Source organism: Bos taurus, chromosome 19 (assembly GCF_002263795.3).
Source record: "Bos taurus isolate L1 Dominette 01449 registration number 42190680 breed Hereford chromosome 19, ARS-UCD2.0, whole genome shotgun sequence".
Lineage (NCBI taxonomy): Eukaryota > Metazoa > Chordata > Mammalia > Artiodactyla > Bovidae > Bos > Bos taurus.
The window spans coordinates 39,146,153-39,163,535 of record NC_037346.1 but is presented as its reverse complement, the minus strand read 5'-3'; the positions used below and the strand labels follow the sequence as shown (position 1 = coordinate 39,163,535).

The 17,383-nt window shown below is 55.3% G+C and overlaps 1 protein-coding gene across 9 annotated transcripts in view; it reads left to right on the top strand.

Annotated features, from left to right (window-relative positions):
• The window catches only part of SRCIN1 (SRC kinase signaling inhibitor 1), a 71,942-nt gene extending 54,947 nt beyond the window's left edge, over positions 1-16,995 (top strand). For 6 of the 9 annotated variants that reach the window (XM_015458805.3, XM_015458804.3, XM_015458811.3 and 3 more), the window contains 3 exons: positions 271-423; positions 969-1,091; positions 3,629-5,525. In XM_015458805.3, the coding sequence (XP_015314291.2) occupies positions 271-423; positions 969-1,091; positions 3,629-4,495 (1,143 nt within the window). In that variant the 3' untranslated portion in view covers positions 4,496-5,525. Of the gene's footprint in view, positions 1-270; positions 424-968; positions 1,092-3,628; positions 5,526-13,616 lie in introns of those variants that run through there. The other 3 variants (XM_015458812.3, XM_015458813.3, XM_024980837.2) reach the window with 1 other exon arrangement.
• The last annotated feature ends 388 nt before the right edge of the window (positions 16,996-17,383 follow it).

Sequence of the window (17,383 nt, the reverse complement as noted above, 5' to 3'; positions counted from 1 at the left end):
CAGGTACATGGGGTTGAGTGGGAGGGATGCCTGAGAGGACCTCTGGAGACCCTCTGGAGTGTTCCCCTCCCTCAGAGGAAGTGGAAGGAAAAAAGGAGGCTGGCTGGTGGGGACTCTGCTTCTGGCTTGCGCTTCCTCCATGGGAAGGGGCCTGGTAGATGATGCGGAGCTGGGTGGGCAGGTGGGAGATGGTCTGGAAGGGGTAGGACCTAAGAGGTGAGCTGGCTGGAGGCAGACAGAGCCTGGTCTAATGAGGCCCGGGCCTTGCAGAAGGCCGAATCCGAGGAGCTGGAGGTGCAGAAGCCCCAGGTGAAGCTGCGCCGGACTGTGTCCGAGGTGGCCCGCCCGGCCTCCACGCCCCCAATCATGGCCTCTGCCATCAAGGATGAGGACGATGAGGACCGCATCATCGCAGAGCTGGAGGTGGGTCAGGGGTCCCCAGGTCATCAGCCAGGAGCCCCCCTTTTCCCCACCATGTGGATCTCAGGGTGGGGTGCTCAGGCTAGGATGAGGGGCTGGATTCCCGGCTCCCCACTGAGGCTGGTTCCGGACTCTGTCCTTGCCCCAGTTTCTTCTTCACTGTAATGGGGGAGGGGGTGTAAATCCCTCCCTGCATGTTTGAGTTTTTTATTGCAATCTCTGAGACCCCCGACTGCCCTGACGCCTCCTCTGCTCTGCGACCCCATCCCCTAGTATTCTGAGAACGAAGCTCTAACATCCTCCATCCGTGTGCCTTGAGCCCCTCTCAGCGCTGTAAGTCCCCAGACTCAAGTGTTCTCAGCGCCCCTCCCCGAGAGGCTGGAGACCTGGACGACCAGGGCCTCTGGGAAGAGATAACTCGCAGGGCAGAGTGACCAGTGGCCATGATGAGGGGTCAAGGAGTGAGGCTAGGGTCCCTGTGCCCGCCCAGGCCACCCCTCCTTCCTGTACCCCCTCCTCCAAACCTGCCCCCACCTTCTGCTCCCCAGGTGTTTGAGAGAAGCTCAGTGTCTCCCCTCCCCCCCACGCCCCGCCGCCAGCCGATCCCCACCTTGCTGTCCCCCCCGGACCTGGGCCCCCCCAGGGCCTCAGCCCCGGGCCCCACATGGAAGGTAACGGGCTGCCCCCACCTCTCACAGCGCTCTCTCTGCCTGTGCCTCCACGCTTCCTCTCCTCACTTCTCACGCTAACCCGCCAGAATGTGTCACGTGCCCGAGTCCCGCCGCTGCCACAGCCTCACCCCGTGGCCCACCCCTCCCCGCTCCAAGGACAGGACCCTTCCTTCCCTCTCGAGACTCCAGCAGCCTGGCATCTGGTGGCCCCTGGGGTCTGCATTTCCTTACAGGCTTGATTCCGAGCCTGGCCCCTGGTGGCTTGAGTATTTAATTCTGATCTACAGCCAGAGTTTTAGGTCTGGCTCGAAGCCCAGGTTCTGCGTGGGTCCAAGATTGGAGTTTGGATCTGGCTTGCTACATGACTTTAGGCCCAACTCAAAACCTGACTTCGTCTTGAACTCTTGCCCCTGCCCCCATCTCCCCACTCTGCTGCCTGTGCCAGGCGGGGGCTCTGTTTCTCCCCCTGGAATCTATGCCTTGTGCTGGGGGCCAGGACACCCAGGAGGAAGGCTCATTTACAGCCTCTCTCTCCACCCCATGGCCCCACCTGGTCACAGAGCTTGGAATGGAAGAAATCCATGCGCTTCCTTGGCTGCTGGTTCTGTCCTTCAGCATTGGGAAGTTCTACCTTCACTCTAACTCCAGTCCTTGCTGCTGTCCTGCTGCACTTATTTCCTTTTTATTCTTCCTTGGGAATTTGCGGGTGACCTGCTGTCTGCACCCCAGGGGACTTGCTTGGGGAGGGGGAGTCGGGGGGCAGTGGTCTGAGCATCTCTCCCTCTGCCCAGTCAGGTTGGAGCAGGAGGGCCTCTGGTCTGGGGAGGCACACACGTGGTCACCTGTCTTGTGTGGCTCTCTGGGCCCACAGTGCTGGCTTCCACCTGATCTCTAGCCTGGCTTGAGGCCTGGTGGTGCTTTGGCTCCCTGGCGGGGGGAGCAGATGGGCAGTGAACAGGTAGACAGGCTGTCTGCTGGGCAGAGAATGGGCATGGAGCAGCCCAAGGAGCCGTCTGGGGGTGAGTGGTGTGGCAGGGCTGCGCTGGGCCAGCTGTGCCCTCAGCACCTGGGCACGCTGCACCCAGCCACTACTCCTTTCTGGCCCTGGAAGCTCCTGAAGGGGCCCAGCGGGCAGAGCCCCTCCACTGGCCCTTCGGGCTGGCTGCCCCCTGCATCCGGAGGCGCTGGCAGGCAGTGGAGCCGGGTGGGCGTGGGCCGCCCTCACTGACTTCCCACTCTGCACCTTCCACATCCAGGTAAGCAGGCGGCAGAGCTGGGTGGGTTCCCTTGGGAGGGGGGCTGGGGGGTCCCTGCTGCCCCCCACGTATCTCCCCATGGCTCATTGTAGTGGAAAGAGCACTGGACTTGGAGTCAGACTTCCTGGGTTCAAGTCCTGGCTCTGCCACTAGCTAGCTGTGGGTAAGTGACCTTGAGTAAATTACAGGACACCCCCTCACACACCTGTTTCCTCATCTGTAGAGTGGTGAAAATAGCCATTTCATGGGGAACAGAAAGGATTAAAGATGAAGGCATATGTGGCAGTTCCTGGTATAAGACTCTGCTCAGAATTAGACCAGAGTTTACTCAGCTGTGGTAGGGTGATTGGGGGCCTCTCTCTGTGCCCCCATAAAAGCCAGAGCCAGGGACGCTCACACAGAGGCGGGTGCTCTAGCTTTGCCCAAGCTGGTGGCCGAGCCCTGCCCACTGTGGCTGTGAAGCCCTCAGAGAAAGCTCCAGAAGTAGGGGGTGGGGACGAGGAATCTCTGGCCTAAGATGAGGATGTCAGACCCGTTCTCCGAGGTCAGAGGCCAACACCCAGTCTCCACCCTCATGGGGCTGCGGGTCTCGGACATTCAGTTCTATGTAACAGATAGCTAATATCTATCAAACACTTACACCGTGCCAGGCACTGTTCCAAGCACATGCCCACGTGAGCTCATTTCATCCTCCACCAGCCTTGTGTCATTGTTACCCCATCGCATAGACGGGCAAACTCCGGGCAGTAACCATGAGACCTGCTCCCAGAATTTAACATGGCTGCTGAGAAGTAAACATGTAGAGTGGGACTTCCAGGTGGTCCTAGTGGTAAATAGCCCACCTACCAATGCAGGAAACGTAAGAAGCTCGGGTTCAATCCCTGGGTCGGGAAGATCCCCTGGAGGACGGCATGGCAACCCACTCCAGTGTTCTTGCCTGGAGAATCCTCATGGACAGAGGAGCCTGGCGGGCAACCAGTCCATAGGGCCACAAAGAGTCGAACACAACTGAAGTGACTTAGCACGCACGCATCTGTGCCTCTAAGTAAACTGGCATCTCTGCCGGGAGGTGGAGACGATAGGGTGTGGTGAAAAGAGGCCTGCGATCTAGTCCAGCGTTGTCTCTCACTTGTTGGGTGAACTCAGTCGGAACCCTCCCCTGCCTCAGTTTCCCAATCTGCGACAGGAAGGGACTGGGCTCACCCACATGCACCCTGCTCCCAGCGCGGGGGTGTTTGGTTACAGGGATCACACCCTCCCTCATCTCTCTTCTTCCTTCAGGCTGCCGCAGGCCCGAGGCCCTTCTCTGTTCCCCGGATCGTCTTGACGGAATGTGCTCCCATCCCTCCTTCCCCACCAGAGACCAGGCTTGAGGAACCCGGGCTTAGAACAACCCCCACCCCACGACCCCGGACTCTGGCCAGCGGCCTCCTGGGCCGGGATAATCCACCGGCCCCGCCAGGGATGGTGGCTGCAGCTTCCCAGGCCTGGAACAGCCCGATGCTAGAGAAGGAAGGGGCGGCCCTGAAGACACTGGTGACAGGCGACTGCAGCCCAGAAAGGGGAGGAGCTGGGATCCCCAGTCCCTGGGGACCTGCCCCAGAGCGGACCCAAGAACCCTCCACTGCGGAGACCCCCCCAGAGGAGACCCACAAGGACTCTGGACACCACACCCCACCCTGCAGTGGGGAGCGCAAGGCTCAGTGTGCTGCCATCACCCAGCGGATGGACAGCCTGCAGGAGACACTCCAGGAGCTGGAAGCCACTCTGAGCCAGATGGGCATGGCCTCTGCCACAGGGCCCCCTGGCAGCCCCCCACCTCTGCCCCCTGGTCCCCAGGTGGCTGCCTGCCACTCCAGTCTGTCTGTCTTCAGAGCAGGAGGGAGTCGGGGGCTGCAGGAGCACCATGCCAGCCCCCCTCCTCCTACTAGCCTCTCTCAGCCCCACCGCCCTCCTGGGAGCCTGGTGCCAGGCTGGGTTTACAGGCAGAGCCCCTGGCAGGCTGGGAAGCTGGCCTGCCCGGGGATCAGCCTAACCAGCCCTGTTGGGGACCAGGGCCTCTCCCCTTTGCTCTGTATCTGTAAACCAACAAATAAAGTTCTTTCCCCCTTTTCCATCCCCACACTCCCCTCCTCCTCTCCTGTCTGACTTTCTCTGTCTCTGTGGTTTCTCTGCCTGCGCTTCTGGATCCCCAAAGCCCTTCTGGGCAGGCCTGGTCCCTGTAGTTGTTCAAGGGGGCTGGACTGGTCCATCTCTAGGGAGACTTCGCCCCTATCCTCCCATTCAAAGGAAAATGTGGGCCTGGGGCTGCCAATCCTACTTTGTTGGCAATTATAAAGACCCCTGGGCTTTCCTAATAGTGCAGTTGGTAAAGAATCCACCTGCAACGCGAGAGACCCAAGTTCGATTCCTTGGTCGGGAAGATCTGCTGGCGAAGGGATAGGCTACCCACTCCTGTATTCTTGGGCTTCCCTTGTGGCTCAGCTGGTAAAGAATCCGCCTGCAATGCAGGAGACCTGGCTCAATCTTTGGGTTGGGAAGATCCCCTGGAGAAGGGAAAGGCTACCCACTCCAGTATTCTGGCCTGGGGAATTCCATGGACAGTATAGTCCTTGGGGTCACAAAGAGTCAGCCGCAACTGAGCAACTTTCACTTTCACTTTCATAAAGACCTCTCTCCCACATCTCGGATATGTTCTCCAGGGCCCAAGATGGAGCCCCTTGCCAGGAGTGGGAATGATGCCAGGGACCTTTACTTTAAAAACAATTCCCCCAGAAGGGCACCAGCTGCCCCTGGGCCACTCAAGGAAACCACCAAAGAGCTCTCACTTGGGAGTTCTGGGAATCTGACTGGGGTTCTGTCCTCTCCCCTGTGGGGAAGCCTTAACCCTGGCCTCAGAGAGTGGGCCTGAGTCCTGGATGGGGGTATGAAGCCGGGGAGGGCTCTCCAGGTCTCAGAGGGCCTACTGTACCTAGGGCGCCTGTGTGATCCCATCTCCAGCTCTGACCCTGTTCCTCTTCGTGCAGAGCGGCGGTGGCAGCGTGCCCCCCATGAAGGTGGTGACTCCAGGGGCCTCTCGGCTGAAGACGGCCCAGGGCCAGGCAGGCAGCCCCGACAAAGGCAAGCATGGCAAGCAGAGGGCCGAGTACATGAGGATCCAGGCCCAGCAGCAGGTAAGCCTGGGCGCCTCGGGGGCAGGGCCGCGGCCCCACGCAGCCCCCACCCCCACCTCACCTCCAGCCTCCAGCAGTCAGTTCTGTACACTCCTGCTGGGCCTGGCTGTCTCCTGCCAGTATTCCTGTGCCCACCATCCTGCGGCTGTCCAGGGAGGTCCTACCGGTCAGGACTACCCCACTGGTCCCTCAAACCATTTTCTCCTTCCTCTCTCCAGTACCAGTGCTCAGGATCTGGTTGAGAACATAGCCAGATCACTGATCACTCCTCTTGCAGAAGGCCCCTCACTCAGGGCCAGAGAGGACCATCTCCCCAGCTGCTCCTGGACAAGGCGGAGTGAGCGGACCCCAATGCCTGGGCCCTTCTAAGGCCGGTTCCCTGGGGTGTGGGAGGGGGCCTTTATTCCTGGTCTTCCTGCCACTCCTCCCCCTCCTCTGCCTCCTCCCCTCTGCTCTCAGATCCCACCTGCTCCTTGGCCCTCTGCTCTCAACTCAGCCTCCCTCTTAGTTTTTAGGCCACCTCCCAACTGAGGGAGAAGCCAGTCTTGCATCTCCTTTTCAGCCTTGTGCTTGGGTTGTAGTGGGGTGCATAGGAGTGGTGTGCCCTCTTTCAGATTAAAGGATGGTATGTAGAGGTGGCAGCCTCACCCTTGGCCCACCTGTGCCCTGATCAGAAGATGCAGGGTGGTCCCCGGGCCTAGATGTCAGGAAAGACCTTTAGTTCATTCATGTGGTTCAGTATTTCCAAGCAGTTCCTATATTCTAAGTGCTGGGTGGGAGTGGGGAAAGGAAATGTCCAGATGCTATGACTTGAAGAAGGTTCTAGGCTCAGAGGTAGGAGGTTAGAGATGGGTAAATCCAGTCACCTCCTTGACAGACCAGGGGACAGCTCAGAAAAGGAAGGGAATTTCCCAAGGGCCCACAGCAAGGTGGCATCAGAGCCAGGACTGGGACCCCAGGATCTCAAAGCTCTTCCACCACACAGCTCTGCAGCCACCTTGGGCACACAGGCCTGCGGGTTCTCTCAGAGTCCAGTGGAGATGGGCCAGCCAGGCCCCTCACTAGCTCCCCGCTGGCCCGCTGTCTTCCTCGCGAGTCCCCAGACACACCCCAGCCCTTCTTCATGTCACCGCCTTGTTCCTGTGTCCTGTCCAGGCTGGTCTCTCCTCGGGGTCTAGAACCGCAGCTGACATTCTGCCAGACACACATTCGCCCACTGCACACTCCCCACTCTAAGGAAGGGCCTTATTATTCCCATTTGACAGATGAGGAAACTGACGCTTTACCCAAAGTCACACGGCTGACAAACGGTGGAGGGGGTTTCAAATCCAGACTGCCTGACACCTCTGTCTCTCACCCTCCGCCCCTCCTGCCCCTCTACCCTGACACACATTTGCCTCAGTCTCTTCAGCGGGCATCTCCCTCCTCTGTAATTAGGTTCCCCAACTCCCCCGGCACCCAGCTCCTCTGCCTGCTGCCCTCTCTCCTGCCCCTCCAGTCACTTCCATCGCCTCTCCTCCATTCATTCCTCGGCCCGGGCCCACTCTGAGCCTCATGCCTGGGCTCTGGTGGCCTCTTCATCACTCTGCAGTCTGCTCACCTCTCTGCAGCCTGTTGGGCATACAGTCTGCCCCCCACACACTCATGGGACCCTCTTCTCCTTGGCATCCCCCTCCCTTGTCAGCCCTCACCCGCCTCCTGGCTCCTTTCTGGGAGACTCTCCTGTGCCCACCTCTTCACTCCTCTGTGCCCACCTTCCTCCTCAGCTTCTTCTCACAGCACACACTCCTCTCCTTGGGCACCAGCTGCCATCTCTTCTGGCCCAGGTCTCTCTTCTGAGCTCAAGCCTGCCCCCTTGCTCTCCCCTCAGGAAAGTCACCTGCCCCAGGCATCCACCCATGCCCCGATTGAGGGGGGGGTCTCCTGAGCTACCCCCTCCCTCAGGGACACAGTGGTTCTGTCTTCCCACATGACTGGTCTGGCTGTTTATCTCTCCCTTTCACTTCTCTAGTAAATGCTTTTTCTTTAAAAAAAAAAAAAAAAAAAAAGCATCTTCTCTCTAATGAAGTATTACATGTTTCTTGTAGAGGTGTTTTAGTAAAGAGACATCATAAAGAGTCGGAAACAAATCACCCCTTGCGTCAGTATCCAGTGCAAGCCTTCCTGTTTCCTGTGAATTCTGTGACCTCTCTCCTATCCTCCCAGACCCGCGGGGTGGGGAGGGCTATTTTAAAATGCTGATTGGGTTGTATCACTGCCCCAGCTTACCACCTGTGCCCTGCAGCCCCAGCTGGATTTGAAAAAAATCAAAACTCCCTCACTGACTGCCCTGACGCTTCACCTCCGTTCGTTCCAGGGCCCTGCATCACCTGGCCTTCCGTCCTCCAGCTGGGGCACTGCTCCTCCCAGCTCCGTTTGTGACCCTGGTCAAAGTCCTCTGCCTTCTGCAGGCTCTTTTCTAATCTGTACAATGGGGACAAGAACCCAGGGGCAGTCTTCTGAGCTCCTGTAATACTGGGTGTGGAAAATAGCTTCGAAAGCCACCGAGTGCTCTCCAAAGAGAAGGAGTCACCGCTGTGCTCACCTGTACTGTCCCTTTGGCAGGGCCAGGGGCTGGGCAGAGTCCTCTCCCTCACTTATTGTTCTAACACTAGGAGCTCCAAGCTGCCTTGGCAGTGATGAAAGGGAGAGGAATAGAAGCGCCAGGACCAGACACAGAAATTGGGGTAGAAGAGTGGAGAAAGGGGTACAACTGTGCCTGGTATTACAGAGAAATCAGGGGGAATGATTGAGGAAAAGTGCCTGGATGTCGTGCTCAAGGGAGTGGGATGGACTTTTCTGACGGTCGAGTGGTTAAGAATCTGCCTGCCGATACAGGGGACATGGGTTCGATCTCTGGTCTGGAAGATTCCACATGCCTCAGGGTGACTGAGCCCATGCTCCACAACTATTGATCTTGCACTCTAGAGCCCATGTTCCTCAACAAGAGAAACCACCTCAATGAGAAGTCCAAGCGCTGCAACTAAGAGTAGCCGTCACTCGTTGCAACTGGAGAAAGCTAGTGAGACAGACCCAGTGCTGTCTAAAATAAATACATACATTAAAAAAAAAAGATTCAGGGGTGGGATAAGAACCAGATTCCCAGGGGACGAGGATCAAGGGCTTGGTGTGGACATGAGAACTGAACACCCCTTCTTCTACTTGGGCTAAGCAGGCTGCTGAATATTGTGTATCTCCTTGGATGACTCCAGTGACGAGGCTATAATGAAGTGAACAAGAGGAGATGTTGAGGCACTCAGGGACCAGTGAGACCTGGAAGCTGGACCTCCCTGGGGAGAGGGACCTGGGGGTGTACAGTTTAGGGAGTCCTGTGAGAGGTGAACAATAGGCGCTATAGTTACAGGGGGCACAGCATGCCTGCAACCCACACCGAGTGGGGAGGGAGTAGAGAAGAAACGTTACCCCCTCTCTCTTCCCACCCCGTCCTAACCCCCATTGGCCAAACTCAACAAGAGGCCAGTCAGCCAAGGGCTGGCCGGGTTGACCAAACTGGCTGCAGAGCAGAAATCAGATTTGGGGATGTTAAGTAAAATAGAAAATAGCACTCCTTTCCTGTACCAATTTTAAGCATATGTGTCTTATTTAATGCTCAGAACAACTTTACATCTCATATGTGCGTTAACCACTTTATCACTGCTACATCCCTACAGCACCTAGAATAGTTCTCAGCACATGCAGGCACTCAGTAAATATTTGTTGGCTAGGTGAATGAGTGGTTGGACGAACGAATGAATTTGCCAGTGATCAGGCCCAATCCAAATGGAACTAGACAGTGCAGACTTGAAATATTAATATACTGATGATATAATAATAACAGCTTCCGTTTATTGCCTGCGTCCGGAGTGCAGGCACTGGGTCCTGGGCTCTGTGTACAGCATCTCAACCTGATTCTGATGCTGTAGAGTCTGTTATCCTTGTTTAGCAGGTGAGAACATGAAGATCCAGGGAGATAGCTGCCAGAGGTCGCACAGTTAGGAAGTGGCAGAGCTGGGACTTAGAGCCAGAGTTGCCGGGGACAAGTCCTAATGCCGGATTTTCTGCTGCTTTGGCGGGAAGCATAACTTCGTGGGCGCCAGCAAGCCTTGGAGAGCTGCCACTCATGATGGGGATGCTGTTGACGAGAACGTCAGGGGAGCAATTTTGGCCTCACTTGTGGCAGTTTGAGTAGTTTTAGCCACAAATAATAGAAACTCCAATTCAAAATGGCTTAAACAGCAAGGAAAAGTTTTATCAGAACAAGAAGCAGGGAGGCTCCAGGGTTGGGGAATTCATATACTCAAGGACATCAGGACCTGGGTTCCTTCCGTATTTTGGTTCTGTTGGCCCATCCTTCCACCCCCACCCCCAACACAGCTGCCTTCATTTCAGGGCTGTAAGTATACAGATCATTTCTTTTTTAAAGCTTGACTTTAAATAATTTATTTAATTTTTTTTTTTGACTGCTGGGTCTTGGTCATTGCAAGGGCTTTCTCCAGTTGCAGCGAGTCAGGGCTACTCTCTAATTGCAGTGTGCGGGCTTCTCATCGTGGTGGCTTATCTCGTTGCAGAACACGGGCTCTAGGCACATGGGCTTCAGTAGTTGTGGCACACGGGTTTAATTGCCCCGTGTCTTGTGGGATCTTCCCAGGCCAGGGATTGAACTGGTGTCCCCTGCATTACAAGGCAGATTCTCAACCATCAGACCACCAGGGAAGCCCCACAGATCATTTTAGAAACAGGAGAACCTTCCCCAGAGACTCCCAACTGATCTCCCCTCTCTTCTTATTGCCCACCCCTAGATCAGTCACTGGCTAGAAGGGAACAGCCTGAACTGCCATTGGTTCTATTCCCCCTTGGGCTAGAGGAAGCCCTGCCTCTTCTGGCAACCCAGTGCCTGATTCAGGCAAATAATAAGGAAGAAGGGCATGTGGGCCGGGGACAGTGGCACTGGGAATGACCCTGGAGGAGGCACCAACTGGCAGCATCAAGATGATCTATTATTACATGGGTAATGGTACTCAGTCATGTCTGACTCTTTGCCTCCATGGACTGTAGCCTATCAGGCTCCTCTGTCCATGGAATTTTCCAGGCAAGAATACCCTAGTGGGTTGCCATATCCTACTCCAGGGGATCTTCCCAACCCAGGGATCAAACCCTAGTCTATTGCATCTCCTGCACTGGCAGGCAGAATTTTTACTCTTAGCTACCTGGGAAGCCCCAAGATAACCTATACTTGCGTGGGAATCTGCGTCTCATAGCCTGGAGGGACAGGTCAGCATGCTGAGGGTGCCTGGAGAGGGCTAGACTCTGGCCCACAGGAAGGGGAGGGGTGTGGAGTTCAACCCTTTGGGTAGATCTGGCTAATGGTTCCAGTTTCCCCCAGCTAAAAGCTGACCATCTGTGTATGAGGTTTCTGCCTGTCACAAAGGCAAAGCTCTTTCTCTAGACATAATTAAGAGCAACAGGGGAAGACTGGCTGGCGACAGGGAAGCAATGAAAACCTTCAGAGGCAGCAGCTGTATCAGTTGGGAACTCTGAGCAGCACGGGACAGGGTCAGTGGGCACAGTTGGACACGTTCCCTCAGTTTCAGAAAAGTGGTGGGCACTCTCCTGGAGGGGAAGATGGCCTGAGAGGATGTTACAAAACAGATGCTCACTGAGCAAGTAGAAGAGGTGTCCATGCAAAGCAGGGGTGTCCACGTAAGCTGGTGACCGCTGCTGCTCCCTAGAGCTTAAAGGCCTTGCACCAGCTATGGGAGAATAGGGAGGGGACATCTTCCCAATGAGGACACTTCACCTGAGTGAACGCAGGAGTCAGGGGGCAGCACAAGCTGGGAGGGAGGTGTTCAAGAGACCAAAGTTTGGGACAGAGTGAAGCTCTTGACAAATGCTAAAGGGAAGGAATGGGGAAAGCTCGTAACTAGAGAGGCAAGCTGAGATCAAAGAGGACAGTCAGGAGGGAACCAACAGCTGACTTGGGACGCAGGGGGATGTGAAGAGACTCAGGAGGAAGGGGACCTGCCCCCTTGCCCACCTGGGTTAGGGAGAAAAAACTCTAAATGGTAAATGGTGGGAGAGGAGGGGCGAGACTGGAGCCTACAGTAAGTGACAAGGGAGTAATAGATCCACCCAAAGGGTTGAACCCCACACCCCTCCTCTTCCTGTGGTTGTCTTTAAATGAGTCCATCTCCAGGCCGGGGTACCGGGACCCCTCCAACACAGGCCATGCCAGGCACATGGGTTCCACAAAGGGCTGGATGATTTGAAGGATGTGGGGGCTGTGGGCCTGGAACCCTTCTGAGAAAGGAGTGAGCAGCCACAGTCAGGATAAAAGGAGATAGAAGACCCAAACAGTGAACTCATGCCTGGATTTTCATAAAGGGGAAAATGTAGACCGCAGACCACAGTGTGGTGAGCAAAATCCAGAGATAGTTTGCTGTGCACATGTGGGAAGAAATGTGATCAGCAACCTCAAGGGTAGGTTCACTGTCAGCCAGTCAGATGCCTGTGGTCACTTCCCTTCCCGGTGGCAGGGGGCACCTTGCTTTCCACCCCCACCCCCCCACAAGGCGTCTGATAGAGGCTGCCAAGCAGCCGGATAATTATGTAGGTCGAGGAGCAGTGGCGTGGCCATGCCCAGGCGGGACCTGCAGGACGTCTCTGGCAGTGTGCCACAGCTCTCTGCTTCGAGTCCTCGTCCCTCTTTTCTTTAATCAGGGCACTTTGGTTATCACACTGCTGCTGCTGCTAAGTCACTTTAGTCGTGTCCGACTCTGTGCAACCCCATAGACGGCAGCCCAGTAGTAGCTAAGGAAGGCTGGGAGGGACAGTGGATACAACCACAGGGAGAAAACCTAGTCTGTGTTACCCTAACCCAGTGATCTCAGAGTTAACTGTGCGGCAGGATCACTTGTGGCGCTGGCCTAAAATGCAGATGCCTGAGCTCACAGGACAGATGGATCCTGGGGCAGGGTCCAGGAATCTGAATTTGTAATTCATCCCCTCTAGGAGATGCAGATGGGTCTAGAACCCTCTCACATCTCCAGGACCAATGTAGGTGCCAGGGGTCTGCTGGAGGTGGGGAGGGGGCACAGCTGTTTCTAACTATCAGAGGTGACCTGTGAGTGCCAGACACGTCATGAGGGGGTGGCTCCCCATTACCCACAAGGCACAGCTCAAAGTTGGAGGAACACTTGTGGGGCAGGAGGTGGGGGTGGGCGTGGGGGTCCTGAGGGTTCCAGGAGGACAAGTTCACTCTTCAGCTTCCACCAGAAGACCTCCTGCTGAAGTTGGAAGGGGCCCTGGTTGGGCTGCTTCTCCCCTCCTGCCTCCCCTTTGGCAGCTAATGTTTCATGTCTTCCTTCCCTTCCTTGCCCTCCCCCTGTCCCCACTTGGTCTGGTTCTGCTCCCTGTCCTGCTCCCCATTCTGGTCCTGGGCTGGCCTTCCTTGTGCTTCTCTGGTCTCTCTTCTGCCTTCTGTCTTTCCTGTCAGTAACTGTGGACTTAACCACCCACCCCAGGCCCTTTGTTCCAACCCCATGTTCCCCTTTCTACCCCTGCTCTGGCACCTTCCTCCCCTGTCTCAGAGGACCACTCTCTCCAGATGTTCCTCTGGTTTCTGGTTTTTGCAGTTAATTTTCTCTTGGATTTGTGGAAATTTTTCATTTTTTAAAACTGTAGGGTAGGATAAATTGGGAGATTGAGATTGACATATAAACACTACTATGTATTAAAGATTGGGATTCCCTGGTGGATCAGATGGTAAAGCGTCTGCCTGCAATGCGGGAGACCCGGGTTCAATCCCTGAGTCGGGAAGAAACCCTGGAGAAGGAAATGGCAACCCACTCCAGTACTCTTGCCTAGAAAATTCCATGGATAGAGGAGCCTGGTGGCCTACAGTCCATGGGGTCGCAAAGAGTTGGATACGACTGAGAGACTTCACTTTCTCTCACTTTCTATGTATAAAACAGATAACTGAGAACCTAAAACAACTAACTGGGGGCCAGCACAAAGGCTCCCCTTCTTCTCTCTGACCCCAACCTCTGCTTTTGTTCTAGGCCACTAAACCATCTAAAGAGATGAGTGGTTCGAATGAGACCTCAAGCCCAGTCTCAGAAAAGCCTTCGGCTTCCAGAACCTCCATCCCCGTATTGACTTCCTTTGGAGCGAGGAATTCTTCCATCTCCTTCTAGAAGCTTCCTTATAACCCCAGCCCAGCCTGCCCTCCCCCTTCCCTGCCATATCTCTCTCTCCTCTGCTTCCCTTCGTTTCCACCTCATTGTCCAGAATCTCTGAAGGGTTTGCCATGGATGCGGCCCTCTCAGCTCTCTCTGACCATCCCCTGTTGGTGTTTTTGGTTTTTTGAATGATTCACTTTTGTCTTTTTTTTTTTTAAGGAAAGAAAAAAAAGCAAACCAGTAAAACTAAAGACCAAAACACACCACCTTCCCTTGATTTCCTATTCCAAAATGGCGCACTTCCTGTCATCGTCCTTCCCCTGTCTCTTTCCCCACACTCCCTCCCAGGTTCATCCTGAAGTTCCTGCACCCTTGCCCTCCCTTCTCACTCTCCCCCCACACTTCCCAAGAGCACTCCAAACAAACTCTGAGCCATGGAGACTTGGAGCAGCAAGACACCCCCTTTTCCCCTTTCTCAGAAACCTTCCTGGAGGAAAACCTGGACATTGGATCAACCCCAAAATCAGGCTAGAAAATTGGACGTAAGGAGACTTTGGCCCTGGAGGCGCCCCACCTGCCCACCCTCGGGACATGACTGAATTCTGCTGCTTCTCTGCTCCCATCCACTCATGCCCGGGTGGGCCTGGAGTCAAGACAGGTGGGCTGGAGGGGGAGGCCAGAGTCAGAGGGGCCTCAGGGTGGTGTGATGCCACTGAATCTGTGTGTCCCTGGAGAGGAGCTGGCTTCCCGGAACCACCTCCCTGCGGTGAGGAGCTGCCTGGCCCATGCCAGTGGGAGGAACGGGGCACCTTTGGACTGCTGGCTGTGGACGGTGGGTTGAGCAGACAGCCTGATGCTGGGGACACTGCCTTGGGAGAGGGCAGCCCCGAGGAGGGGTAAATCTGGTACTTTTAGTTTCCTAATTTAGCACTTTAAATGACATTAACTTATTTAATGGGGTGGGATGGACAAGAATGAAGGGCCTAGCAAATTAGACTTAGAGGCCTAGAGGGTGGGAAGGGTCTGGTTGTAAGGGAAGTGGGGGCAATAGAGAAGGGGTTGGTGGGGGGCAGCGAGGACAGCTCTGACCCCACAGGTGGGCTGACTTGACCTTTAACCATCCTCTCTGAGATTTGAGGGTTTTCAGGGAAGGCGTTAGAGGGTTTAAAATGGGGAGCTAGTGACCCTGGTGAGATTCTCAAGGGTCCTCGAGGCCTGACCAGCCAGCCAGTGCCCCCAACCTCTGGCCCATGGGCCCCTGCCTTGCAGAGGCTGTGGGCAGTGAGGCTTTTGGTTGGGGTCCTGAGAAGGGGAGGGAGAAATCAGTTTTGGCTTTCAGCAAACCCCGCCACCCGCAGGGCACAGTGAGGGGCCAGCAGGGAGATTCTGTGGGTGGGGGAGGAGGAGGATGGAGAGAGGTCCCCAGGGAGCAGGATTCCTGTTTGGAGCACAAAGTGGAGTAAGCACAGGGGAGGAGGGGGTTGGAATTAGTCACCCCCCGCAGAAAGCACAGAGAGGGGAGCCATTGAAGGAGCAGAACCTTCTGGGGCCTGGCGCCTGAGGAGAGCCAGGGGGAGCTGTTGAGGGTTGGGGAGGGAGGGGACACTGGGTTGTGTTACTTCATTTTCTTTTTTTGTTGTTGTTTTTGTTGGTTCATCCTTGTTTTCTAGCTTTGGATCATTTTTGTACAAAGGCAAGCAAGCCTTTTTGAAAAATAACAAAAGAAGAGGAAAAAAAAAATCCCTCCCCCCAAAATAATAACCCTGGAAAATAGAAAAAAAAAAAAAGGACCTCATAAATGATGCAATTACTTTTAATTGCAGGCAACTCTTTACATTTAAGTGAAGTGTCTTAACATTTTATATTGTTTTAAAAATATATTTACATATTATATATATATATAATATACGTAATATAAATATATATAAATATTTAAAAAAGAAAAAAAAAAAAGAAAACCACAGCACTCTCCCTGGCCGCTCTTTTGGCGGGGGAGGGGGCTGGAGGGTGGGCGCATCGGCCTGGTTTCTGTGGTCCAGTGAAATGGTTTGGTTTGATTCGGCTGTACAGAGACCCCCTGACTTAGGAGGAGAGGGGGAGTGGTGCCCCCTCCTCCCTCCACTCCATTGCCCTTTGCTTGCTACTTTTCCCTTGCCCCGCCTCCACCCTCAGCCCTGTGCCCTGAATGTTTGCCCCACCGTCATTGTCCTGAGTTGAATGTCCCTTTGTGGGGGAGGGGAAGGGGGCGTGTCCATCCATGAGGGGGCAAATGGAAGGAGTCGTGTGCCCCACCCCACCCGCTGCTAATGCGGAGCCCAGTGGAATTCGTACCTTTTACTTTGGTGCCAGCACATTTATAGGAGGAGTTGTGCGCAACTTGTGTGTGTGTGTGTGTGTGTGTGTGTATCCACTGGCACTAGTCCATTTATCGGTGTGCAGAGGAAAGGAAGCATGAACACGCACAGACATGACCTCCCGCATGTGTGTGCAGGGAGGCATGCCCACAGTGGTGCGTGTAACCAGCCTGGGCATTGGCACATGCGCACGTGCACCTTGGCATGGAGAAGCCTGGTGTGTAAGAACGTGTGTAGTATGTGTGTGCAGACGTGGCAGCTGTGAGACCTGTATGTGCACATGGAGGTGCGTGCGTGCATGTGTGTGTAGACCCCAAGTGTAGAAGCGCCTGAGTGTGTGTTCCCTCATCCCTGCACCACTGGTTCTGGCTCCCCTCACAAGCCCCCAGCCCCTGGGCCCTCTCAAAGTCCCCAGCACGTCAAAGCCCCCCCAGCTGCATGCGCCTCACTGCTCTGTCCATCAGTGTGTGCTTGACCAAGAAAAACCAAGACGTCTGGGGGGACCCCTGTACCTGGTCCCCCCAGCCCCTGCCCACTGTGCTGTGTTACTCGCATGGGGGGTTTCTCTCCCACCCCTTCCACAATATGCTGTTTCCCCAGGAGCCTCAGGCCTGAGGCTCTGCGAGGGGTCCCAGGTGGGACCCCCCCAGGGCGAGCCCGGCTCACACCCCACCCTGTCCCCCGTAGGGCCCATGTTGGTGTAGCAGTGATGGCTTCTGTGGGTATTCTGTGACCTCTGTCAGTGTAACTTGACAATTTCTAAATGGGAAAGGGTTGCTGTGTTTTCTCTGTCTCTTTTTTAATGTCCCTTTTCTTCCCCCATTTTCCTGCTCTCTTTCCTTTTTGGTTTTTCTAGCTGAGTGTTTGGGGCTTAAATAAAACTTGTTTCTTTTTCCTCTCCTGGATCTCCTTCCTAGAGGCTGCTGTCTCATTATTTCTCATCTTCACCCTGGAAGATGCTGGGGCGGGCGAGGGGAGGGGGAATTCCTGGCAGCCAACTGCCTTACGACTTAGCGGGCAGAAGGCTTAGCAGGCAGAGCGCAAAGTGGGAGAGGTGGAATCAGGGCCCGGGTTGGGGGGCTGTTGCTGCCCGCAAGAGCCCTTGAGAGCCAACATCTGGACGCTGGAGAGGAACACCGCTAACTCCTGGGGTGCCAGCCCTCCACCATCAGCGAGGATGCTATGGCATCACTGGCACCGGCAGGCGACAAAGCCAGGCGTGTTAGGCGTCTTCCCGACCATCATGCAGCACAGGCAGCGTTGGAGTCCAGCTCTGCCTGACTCCAAAACCAA